This window comes from Pangasianodon hypophthalmus, chromosome 1 (assembly GCF_027358585.1).
Source record: "Pangasianodon hypophthalmus isolate fPanHyp1 chromosome 1, fPanHyp1.pri, whole genome shotgun sequence".
Lineage (NCBI taxonomy): Eukaryota > Metazoa > Chordata > Actinopteri > Siluriformes > Pangasiidae > Pangasianodon > Pangasianodon hypophthalmus.
The window spans coordinates 9758093-9770121 of NC_069710.1; the positions used below are offsets into that span (position 1 = coordinate 9758093).

The window sequence follows — 12029 nt, forward strand, 5'->3', positions numbered from 1 at the left end:
AGTGAATGAATTTCTGTTAACTGTATATACTCACTACATAGATTATAACATAATGGTCTTGTAAAACCTACAAAGTGCACCATATACCTGATGGAACTTTATGAACAAATCAGAAAAATCAATGCGTATTTATTGAATATTTTATTTTGTACATTCTTTTGCTTTGTCTTCTGATCTTCTAGTTTTCAGATAATTACTACCGTGCCGAACTGATCGAAGCTCTGACTAACTCCTTAACGCCGGCCATCAGCATTAATAACGAGGTGCGCACAGTGGACAGCCTGAACGCTGACGTCAAGCTCATCCTGGAGGAAGTGACGCGCTTCCTCAACATGGAGAAACTGCTGCCTAGCTACAGGAACACCATCACTGTCAGGTACAGAGAGATAAGAGCTGGGTGCATTTATCACCTGAACATATATGTGCACATATGCTGGTCCTATAAAATTTACTTACCAGTCCTATAAGATGATATGCATTGTGTAATTGTGATGAAAATAAGAATTAATTATCCTTTGAGGTGACTTAGAATTTGATGACTTATTGTTGCTGTTGGTATAAATCTTGTCAGTAATATCTGGAAAATAATATGCCTTTTAAATAAATTAAAGTTGTTTTTAGGTGCATATATGATTGATTTCATTGGTACAGGTGGTGTAAATCTGAAGTGACAAACCTCAGTTATATGCCCCTTAGGAATTTAAATTAATAAAAAATGTATTATAACAATTAGAATTATAAATATTTGTAGCATCTGGGATGGGCCATTTGCTGGTGTTCTTGTGATATTGCAATACTTTTTCCTGAGAGTGTCATGAGTATAATATGTACTTCTGCAACACTAACAAACTGTCGTAGTTGCTGGATGATGGATATCTCATTGGTTGTTTTAAGTAGCCACAATTTTTTTTTTGTCATGCCTACATGCCAAAAAACATGTTAACATGTAGATTCAAATTACTGTAGAATGAACCCATAGGTCAGTATTCTATTGTTTTGTCATTGCTTATCAAGGCTTTCTTCTTAACGTAAATCCTCAGGGAACTTCAAACCTTAAGGAAATTTTAGAGTTTATAAACAATGAGCATGAACTTTTTAAAATAATCTTTAAAACTAGCTTTTTCATATCTCTAAACATTGCATGTGGCCTTGCACTCTAATGTGCAATAATTTGTGGAAAGGTCAAATGTAACGTGTGCAACTCGATGGAGACCTTTTGATTTCTTCAGGTAAACATGTAAAGACAGCCTTATTCTCTGTTGTAGCTGCCTGAGGGCCATCAGGATGCTGCAGAAGAACGGCCACATACCCAGCGACCCGAGCCTGTTTAAAGCCTATGCGGAGTATGGTCATTTTGTGGATGTGAGAGTTGCTGCACTTGAGGCTGTGGTCGACTATACAAGAGGTTTACCTTTTTAATTCCAACCTGCTATTCAGTCTAAGCATGAAGTACAGGGTGCATTTGTATACTGTGCATTTATTAACATATGATACTGCTGTGCAACATGCTGACAAACACCAAACTACACTTACTGGCCACTTGTAGAACCTGGTGTATGTGTGGGTGTGCTTGTTCCGCCCGCCTCCTCTCCCTCGACCACACCCCCGCTGCCACACCACTATAATAGGAGCATCTGTACCTCTGATCTTTCATATAGTCATCCAGTCAGCCAATCGTGTGTCAGCAGCCCAGTGCATAAAACCACACAGATACAGGTCAGTAGCTTCAGTTCATGTGCACATCAAACATCAGAACAGGGAAAAATGTCATCTCAGTGACTTTGGACCGTTGAAGATTGGAAAAAGACCAGGCGACGTTTTTCCAGTCTTCAGCTGCCCAGTTTTGGTGAGCCTGTGCCCACTGAAGTCTCAGACTCCAGCTCTTGGCTGACAGGAGTGGAACCTGATCCAATGCAGCTTTTCTGCTGTCGCTGCCCATCAGGCTCAAGGTTTGACAAATTGTGCATTCTGAGATGCTTTTCTGCTCACCACGATTGTAAAGAGTGGTAATTTGAGTTACCATAGCCTTGCTGTTAGCCTGAACTAGTGTGGCCATTCTCCAGTGTCTTCTGCCATCAACAAGGCATTTCCTCCTGCCGTTTGTATCCGTAAAGTTTTACTGAAGTCAAAACAACAAAGTTTATAGATGTGCTGACAAATTGCCGGTTAGGTTTTATGTGGAAAACAAGGCTGAAAAGCCAACAAAGCCCAAAGGTTTTGGGGTTTTTGGAAAGAGGAGGACTGAGTGCTCTAACTTTGGCTTTTTTAATTTCTGCTATGTTATTCTTATCTTAAGTCAACTGATGTGTATTAACAGTGTTGTTGCTGTTTGAATTAATCTGTTTTCTTTGAACTTTTGCATTTGCAACTTGTACACGGTCATAGCTTGCTTACAAGCCAGCTTACTAACTAACTAGCACAATAAGATAGTGAAATTGCCATTAGCTCTCAAGGTTGGTCTTACTATTGATACTGATGGTGTTCAGAATTCAACAGTGTGCAGAAGTAGCATCTATGTCACTGCTCAGTCTTGTTGCTACCTTGCAGAGTGTGACCTTGGAATGCCATGGCCAATGGCCAATCATAATACATTAAATGCAAAGCTATGGAATAGTGTGAATGAATGTTAGAATGCCATGGTCCAATCACAACACTTTGAATTTCATAGGATTTAATATTTTTTGATCCTGCTTACAGTTAAAGACGGCATTATCATTTGTTTGTTGTTTTGAAGAGGGAACTATATCGGACCTCAGGGCCTATTGTATCTGCTTTGATCCTTAAGTCCAAAATCATATTGACTCCATCCCTCAGGGCAATATGAGAAACTTCACTTGAGCTAATAAATCAGTAAGATGACCTTTAAGACGGTAACAGCAAGTAGAAGTCAACAAATCTAATAAAAAAAAAAAAGTTAATCTAGGCTGGCTGAGCAGCACAGACGTGAAGTCAAATTTATTAACCTAACTCTGCAAGGCTACTGAAAGGGAGCCTTGTGTAACATGGTGTGTGTGTGTTTTGTTATGTTTGTTGCCAGTCGACAGGAGCGCTGAGGAGTTTCAGTGGCTATTGGACATGGTCCAGAATGATCCTGTGCACTACGTGAGGTCAATGATGTTATTTGTTGAATATAATGAATATGTCCTCATAGAGTATATACAATTTTTGTAGTATTACAACATGACTAATTAGCTATACTTTGCATCCCTCCACTATGGATTTTCTAATACTGGTATTTGGTCTTTAGTTTCTTTTCTCCTTTGCATAATTGCTTTTTGCAGGCACAAGATTCTTAGCATGTTGTCCAAGAATCCCCCCTTCACCAAAGCAGCAGAGTCTGCTCTGTGCACCGAGGCTCTCGTGGACCAACTGTGGAAACTGATGAACTCTGGTAAGACCAACTGGGAATTGTTATAATCAAGCTTACTTGTTGGCCACAAGGTCAGAGGCCATGCCTCAATTTTCAGTCAGACTCTCATCATTGAACTTTTTATTTCTCGTTTTCACCCTTGACCAAAATATTTAGGCTCATTTTGGGGAGGGGCTTATAATTGCAGGTTTACTTTCACATAGAAAAATTCCTTCTAGACTGTAGCTCATGTGCACAGTGATCGTTTTGCCATACGTCATTTTTGTGCGCGCAGGTTTGCAAAATGGTACGTAGTAGGTTAATCTGTTCGCTGTTTTTTTTTTCTTTGGTGCTGACACTCAAGCAGTGAAGAACAGTGGGTTTTTGGATGCATGACGTGATTGTGTGAATACCTGCAAAAAAGGAGCTGATCTCATATAAGATTTTAACTATGCAGACGGTACGAGGCAGTAGATTTTTCTCAGTGCAAGCACTTGCACCACAAAGGTGAGCTAATTACAGTGATCCAATCCTGTGAACGTCAGATTATATATATCAATAAGATGTTCCGACAATGCTTTCCTCCCGTCATCACGAAACAAGTTGAACCAAATCACATTACCTGGCACACAGCACAGAGCATGTTTACCTTTCACACCTGATGCGACCCAGACCACACTTCACAAGATCAGTTCTCTAGACTGTTCTCCACTGAACTTTGAGAGCAAGTGACCCAGTTCACATCCACCTAAATTAAAGACATTCAAACTTAATTTTTCACAACTCCACTCATTTCATGTTACTTAGCTTTCGGCAAATCGGTTAGGTCCTCTACTTTGTACACATGATCATTTTAAACCAATTGATTAGAGACAGATTTTTTTCTGGCGAGTTAAATCTTTCAGATTTAACTCAAGCACTGTCCTTGTTTCTCAGACATGCCTGATATCTGTTAAAGTAAATAAATAAATAAATAAAATCAGCAAGAATCAGATTGTATCAATAGAGAGAGGACTGTATTAATATATGTGCAAAACTCACAGTTGTTTTGAATTGGTTCATTGTGTCATGATATTCATTCATTCTGTACACATCAAAAACACAAAAGTCGTTCTTTACACATCAAATAAACAGAGATTGACTTTCTTTTTTGTGGTCTCCAGAGAGATTTCGCACCGTGAATAGGCCTAGTGTTTGCTGTTTTCAGCTCATCAGTGCCCTAAGTGCAGGCGTTTGATAAAGCCACGATTGAAAACACATCTTGACTTCTGTTTCACTTTTTTTTCCTTCAGATTTCTCAACATCTTCTTTCCGCATGCATGCTGCTGCTTTATGAGCCATCCCAGAGTATATGCATGTGCCTCATAATGCCTGCGACATGGAAAATCTCATAAAACATGATTTAATGAAAAACATGAGGCCCTCCATATCCCGCTCAGGATGACTGGCTGCACTTCTTACGAATTTGGCGCTTTCGCAACTCCTGGAAGTGATTTAAACAGTTCTGCCCTTATTGTATTCAGTTTTAGTCTTTGAGGCCTGACTCCTGCACTTTGAAGTTTATGTTCCAAGAAAAAGAAAATCCAGCACCTTTTTGCCTTTGGTTTTGAAGTTAGAAAGCATTTGCAGTGTTCCAGTTTTCACACTTTCAGTTTCTCACATTTTGTTACAAGCTCCAAGCATCTTAGATGAACTAGCACATTAACAACTCTAAAGGTACAGTGCACACTGCAAGACTTCACAGATTAGGAACTTGTGCTTCTTGTCAAGGAATAACAATTTATGATTCCACATGGTTTGTGTATTTATTTGTACAGAGAATCAAAAAAGGTTGAGGCATAAATAATGGAAGCGTGACTTGTTAGAGATGAACAGGCTGTGAGAGCTTTAGACAAATGCACTTACTCACTCCAAACTTGTTTTGAAGGTGATAAATTGTTGTATATTCAATAATAATTGCCTAAAATGATGATTGCACAATTCATGAAACATGTTTCATGTTCAGTGCTTATTCACATTTTGCACTAGGGTTTTCATCTGAACACTCTGACAGGCACTGCAATCTGATTATTATTTTTTTAAACTAACACAAAATGTCAGATGAAGCTATTAAGGTTTATTAACAATAAGACACACACACCTACTTCAAATTTTTATATGCCACTGCACCACTTCTGTGACGTATATGCGAGTCATGAAGAAAAGTAACATGGCCTGAAACAAAGCTGGATTAGCTATGTATATTTTTCCCTTTTCCTAGGTACCTCCCATGACTGGCGTTTGCGCTGCGACGCTGTGAACCTGTACCACACTCTGTTTGGTCTGACCAGGCCTTCATGTCTGCCTCTGCCAGAACTCGGCCTCGTCCTCAACCTGAAGGAGAAGAAGGCTGTCCTGAACCCCACCATCAAATCAGATCAGGAGGGTCCTGAGCTCGCACCTGAGCTGGTCTTCACTGGCAGTGTGAGCACACGCGACTTTGTTCACATTGGGCTGTATTCAGATTTAGTGATTTAAGTCAAAATCAAAAAAAGTTCCACGTTTTCAGAGAGCAGCTATGAACATACTGAAGTCAATTTTCTGTTCAGGTTTTGAAAATCACCTTCATGTAGTCCACGCCCCCGAGGTTGCCAAATTTTTCTGGAGTAGAAGCATCTGAAATGGGGGTTTTCGCTCCAACAGCAAAAGACCACTGCTGTGGGCAGAGAGCACAGGTTTACCGTAACTGGACAGGTGAAGATTGGAAAAAGCATTGCCTGGTCCAATGGATCTCAGTTTCTGCTGCCATATTCTGATGGTAGGGTCAGAATTTGGCATCGATCCATGGATCCAACCTGCATTGGATCAGCAGTTCAGGCTACTGATAGTGGTGTAATGGTGTGGGGGATGTTGTCTTGAAACACACTGGACCCCTTGATACCAATCAAGCATTGTTTGAATGCCACAGCCTGAGTATCACTGCTGACCATATGCGTATTTTTATTGCCACAACTGGTGTTTCATATAAAGTTCCTGCTGAGTGTATGATGACATAAAAGCACAAGACTATTTAAAAATTAAAAATATAAAAGACCAGTATGGAGATGATTGAATGAGAAGATAGCAGGCATTGAAATAAGCATCTAATAGCAATCTAGTTTATTGCTGCATGAATACTTCTAGCTGTATTTATCTCAGAATTTGGTTTAATTTAACTTCCACGCTAATTGTGCAGTGGCCTTTAAAGTAGCACTTGACCCAGCACATCCTATTACATTGCATTTAATATTTTTATACTGCAGATTAACAGTTCTTAATGTGGCCGCAAGATACTAAATGAAGATCATGAAATTGTAATGTGTGCATGGGATGTAGGTTATCTTATCACGCTTTTAATTCCCTATTTTGAGTTGTTGAATTACTAAAATAATGCCAGTGTTTTGGTTAAAATACAGCTGGTGGATGGTTACAAATGGCTGCCTAGTGTCCACATAGCCGACATCATTTCTGCTGATGTTGATCACAGTGTTGAGCAGGAGAAATTAGGAAGGCGCTGGTTTAAAAAAAAAAAAAAACATAAAGCGTTAGAGTTGACACTTCGTTGCAAGCCTATTTAATCTTTTTTCTTTTTTGGTTTTTGGACTTTTTTTTTTTTTTATTTTTTTTTTTTAAGCATCCCTAATAAATACAGCAAACTGATGTTAAATACTTACTTTTAACTAATGTTAGCTAAGTCAAACATACACTGATAGTTTTTGTTTCTCATTAATGAACGTAAAACATTCACGAACTCAAAACAGAAAGCAAGTGAGCTGCACGAGTCAAGAGTTTTGGGGAAGAGGGGGCGTTTCTCGTGTTAACCTCTGAATAGTGCCTAACCCTTGTGCGGCCCTCACTTTTGCTCCCATTAGCGGTCTTTACTGGGTCAGATTGACTCGAGACATAACTAAACACCACAGACATGAAAAGATTACATAATTCTAGTGTGTATATAGGGTGTGTAACTCTCTTACAAAAAATACTGATGACAAATCTGTTTAATGCTTGAAATTTATCTCTGCTAGATCACTGTCTAGCAATGAACGTGTCATCCGTTTTGTGTGATATAAGCAATGAATCAATATAATCTACATATTTGTAGAATAAATCATATTTTTCTTGTAAAACTTCAGACTATTGATAACTATTGTGTTTAACTGTTGCTCTAAATTTTTATATCTATCTTGTTATATTCAAAGTAGTATTGGCTACGACAAAACAAATGCCAGCTATAAATTACAAACAGAAAACACACACAATCAAAATTGCATTGTTCTTTTTTAAATATCATTTATTCTTACAGATAAATGGATCAACTCCATCTGAAATAACAATGGATAAAACAGAAGCAGTATGTGCATTCATGTGTACAGTAGATGAACTAGAATAATGAACAAGCTCCATTCGAAGGTCTGTCTACACAGCACCTAATGAACAAAATCTTAGTGTGTGCATTTAAAATGTGTTTGCTGCACTTGCTACATGTAGAAGGTGTTTCAGTGTCCTTCGTCAGTATGAACTTCTGGCGAAGCTTCCTCTTGTTGTCACCAGCTGCAACCTACAATGGTGAAAAGTCTTTGTTAGACACCTAATACTCCTAAAATGTTCACTGATACACACGCGTATGCACACACACACACACACACACACACACCACACACACCAATAACAAAAGTCACTCACATTTACTTTAGGCACTGAAAGTGGTGGCTGTCTGAGACATTTAGTTGGGGTAAAAGGAGCCTCCTCCTGAATCCTTTTCACCTGCAGACTGCAGACTGCAGTTGCTCAGGATCTTAGGACTTCTCTAGTTCTCTTCTAGATACAGCATGAGGGGTCACAAGTGCCTTACCTTGTGTCTTTGACATGAACTCATGTTTGCGTTTTATATTTACCATGACCTGTCTGTTTTCTCCTGTACACGTTCCTCACAGAAAACAAGCCAGGTCCACCGAGTTTCAGGCGAACAAAAAACTTTTCCACTATTTGTTTTTGCCTGAAAATCAGTGTAATCTTTAGTCACGTGAAGTGAGTGGCTCTTATAAATGCTAAATAAGTACAGGCAGATGTGGGTAAAAATGTAAAGGGGTGTAAACACTATATCGACAGTATACAATCTATTTTGGAATGGCTGAATTTTCCATCTCTGGTTTGTTGTTTCCAGGTTAAGGAGGAGCATGTTGTCATGGAGCCAGTTTTGGGCGGCATTGCCCTCACTCCACAGGGCCTAAAGAGGAAGGCAGAGACTCCTTTGGCATCGCCCCCTGAACCTGGGCAGGTGCTGCAGGACGAGCCAACGGGAAAAATAGCTGCCAAGAGCCGAGTGAGTAGCTGTAGATGAAGAATAGTTAGGCATCGCTCTTTATCAAGACGTTTTTGGTTTTTTTCCTGTTTCTCGAGAATGGGGGTTTATGGCCCAGCAGCATTAGTATCCTGCTGAATAAAACCCAAAAATCACAAAGCTTAACTTCAGTCAAAAAGCAAGCATAATGCTTCAGTCATGTTGTCACTACTCATATTCTCACATTGCTATCATGAAACCATGCATTTCTTTAAATACGCAAAAACCTCCCTAAAATTATAATTTCATATTTTTGCAATATCACAATATTGTATTTTTTTAAATAATACATTGCTGCGGATAATCCTCAGTCAGAGCAACAGTTTCGAGAGCCGTTTTTTTCAAACGTTCAGCAGTGTCTTACTCAGAGAAGGCAATCTCATAATTCTGTTCACAAAACTATGAGATTGCCCTCTCTGAGTAAGACACTGCTGATTCTTGCTGAAAATGTGTCCAAAATAAACTTTCAAAAACAGCTGTCCTTATGCTGCTCTCTGAATGAGACCTTCCCTTGAGCCAGTACTACCCAAAAAAGATGCCTCCTTGGGCGTAAACTGATAATCAGAAGCGTCCCAATAACCAAATGTACTATGTACAGATATCTGTAATATCTGTAATATGTACTATTATAATACTACTATAGTATTTTATATTTGATTATCAGGCGTACCCTGCTACCCATCATTATTTAATACTTTCCCTATATCCACACTTACTAAGATACACTATATGGCTAAAAGTGTGTGGACATCTGACCATCACACCCATATGTGCTTGTTAAACATCCCATTCCAGATTTAGTCCCCTTTTGCTGTTTTAATAATCTCCACTCTTCTGAGAAGGCTTTAATGCTATAGCACTCAGAGACGTTCTAGACAATTGTGTGCTTCAGACTTTGTCGCATCAGTTTGGGGACGACCCACATGGCTGTGATGGTCAGGTGTCCACAAACGTTTGGCCATATAGTGTAGTTCTGAGACTTTTGGCAGGTAAATGACATGAAATTAAGTGTATGCACTTCTGAAATGAGTACATGTCTTTATTTCTTCTGTATGTCAGTAGTTTCTCATTTGAACTGATACTAAAGAGAGTCCCATAAGCAGGATTTGGATGGAAACAGGCTACAGCTGATCTATGTTAAGACCTCTAATACTTAGAGTAGAATCCATTAGCTAATCTTCATTGATAATTTATTAATGAATAATTTACTGTATATTTGTCTAAACTGCATAACACTGTTATGCTGTTTGTTCTCTTTCTCAGTTTCCCATGCAAGAGGATGAGGATATTGACATGGACACGGTTCATGACAGTCGCGCCTTTATCTACCATCACCTGAGCATGCTGGATAGACCGTCAACACCAGGCAAGCTACACATGCACAATTGTAAAGTTTTTATTGGTTTAAAACTTGACACATTAATAAATGGTGAATTTGATCATTGTGATGCAGTCTCAGATATACCGATTATGCATATTTTACAATAAGGATTTTACAATAGCTTTGAACGTAGCTCAGCCAATCAGATTTTGAAATACAATTTTAAAATGATGTACTATATACAATCTCTTTGTGCTGCGTAAAATACAGGTTTTTCATATTTATATGTTATATATATTTATTTATATTTATTTTCATTATTTATATGTGGTTCCAGTGGAACTACACTAAAGCCTGCTAACCATTAACAAAACCTTTAAAATGTAGTTGTTGTATAGCCAGTTAAAGCCAACTACATTTTCACTTGTGATATGGCATCCAAAATTAATATTGTTCAAAGCATATTCATGACTTGCATAGTCTGTTACAAAAAGGGTATAAATAAAATTACAGAAATAACATATTGGTGAAGTTTCACTGGTCTAACAACAGTTGAGGATTGAAGTTTATAATTTGTTTGTACGTTTTTATTATAGCAGACCCTAGATCTATACTTAATACAATCCTACCGTAGACTGGCTAGTAGAAAATGTCTTCTAACCCAATGTTTGGGCTAAAAACTCCTATCATATCTGTGTCTTCTGTCCAACCAGAGTACATTTTTTATTTACAGGAGTACATGCCAGTCTTTTTTCAGTTAATGTTAGCTTTAAATTGTAACCAAATGAAAATAATACATCACTCTCCATAAATGATTAAAGATATTCTGGATGACTTAAGAACACAGTTCTTATAAGAGACATAGCCCAAATTCCAACATCATGGCATCAAAGCTTGTAAGCTGTCATTTACATGGTTAGTGGTCAGTGGATTTAACCCTGCTGTGCAGTAATAAAAATGTGATTTGGATATTTATGGAAATGAAAAATGATATGTTAAATTCCCTCCACAGGTCGAGAGCCTCCTGTCGTAGAGCAGGCTGTTATGCCCATGCCAGTCACACCTGTCCCGTCCTTCGCTAAGGAGGGCACCACCTCTTCCTCCTCCAAGCACCACCACCACCACCACCACCACCACCATGAGCACAAGAAAAAGAAGAAGAAGCACAAACACAAGCACAAGCACAAACACAAGCATGAGAGCAAGGACAAGGACAAAGAGAAGGAGCGTGACCTCCACAGCTTTGCTAACAGCCCAGCGAGTGGCCGCTCACCCTCACTGTCTGACTGACACCACTTCCACCCTGTGCCATCTCTAAACAGCTAACTGAAGATGTTGAAGGATTGATTTATCCTGAAGCTTCTCTTCTGTCTTGCTTAGAAGGAGAACCACCATCATGAGAAATCTGTGCCTCTAGAAACATCCATTTTTCTTAATGCACGCATCAAGAAATGCTCGGAGCCTAGCCTAGGTATCATATACTAGTAAAATTGTTCTCACAAAAGTTAAACAATGCATGAGCCCATGTTTACTCATTATGCATTTTATATTAACATGCTCATTGCCTGATGGCATGCTGGTACAAGTGTGCAGCAAAGAGCATAGCTAGTCAAATGAAAATCTTCTCTGTATCAGACCTCTGCAATACAATACTGTTTTTTAGTTAAATAATGACCTATGTTTGTCTCTTAAGAATTTTTATCATGAAAATGCACAAAGCTGAAACACAGGGATTGTGCACTGTCTTTGCTAGTAACATAGCTAGTTGACTCAAACTATATCTCAAATTCTGCCTCATATACATATACCTGGTTGTTGCACATGATCTGTCATAATCCTTCCTGCATTGAGACGGCAGCAACATCCAGCAGCTGCCCCACAGATGAAGTCTCATAAAGGGTAAAACTTCAGCCTCTGGGTGGGTGGAAGAGTGATGGGGAGGGATCTGGGGTTTTATAACATTACCTTTTCTAAATATTTGTAGTTGAAATAAATTATCT

At 38.8% G+C, this 12029-nt stretch overlaps 1 protein-coding gene across 1 annotated transcript in view; it reads left to right on the top strand.

Annotated features, from left to right (window-relative positions):
- Positions 1-11758, top strand: part of taf2 (TAF2 RNA polymerase II, TATA box binding protein (TBP)-associated factor) — a 33081-nt gene extending 21323 nt beyond the window's left edge. The window contains exons 19-26 of the mRNA XM_026947242.3: positions 183-376; positions 1266-1405; positions 3038-3107; positions 3282-3391; positions 5610-5812; positions 8532-8690; positions 9972-10074; positions 11042-11758. Coding sequence (XP_026803043.3) covers positions 183-376; positions 1266-1405; positions 3038-3107; positions 3282-3391; positions 5610-5812; positions 8532-8690; positions 9972-10074; positions 11042-11319 — 1257 coding nt within the window. The 3' untranslated portion in view covers positions 11320-11758. The remainder of the gene's footprint in view (positions 1-182; positions 377-1265; positions 1406-3037; positions 3108-3281; positions 3392-5609; positions 5813-8531; positions 8691-9971; positions 10075-11041) is intronic.
- The last annotated feature ends 271 nt before the right edge of the window (positions 11759-12029 follow it).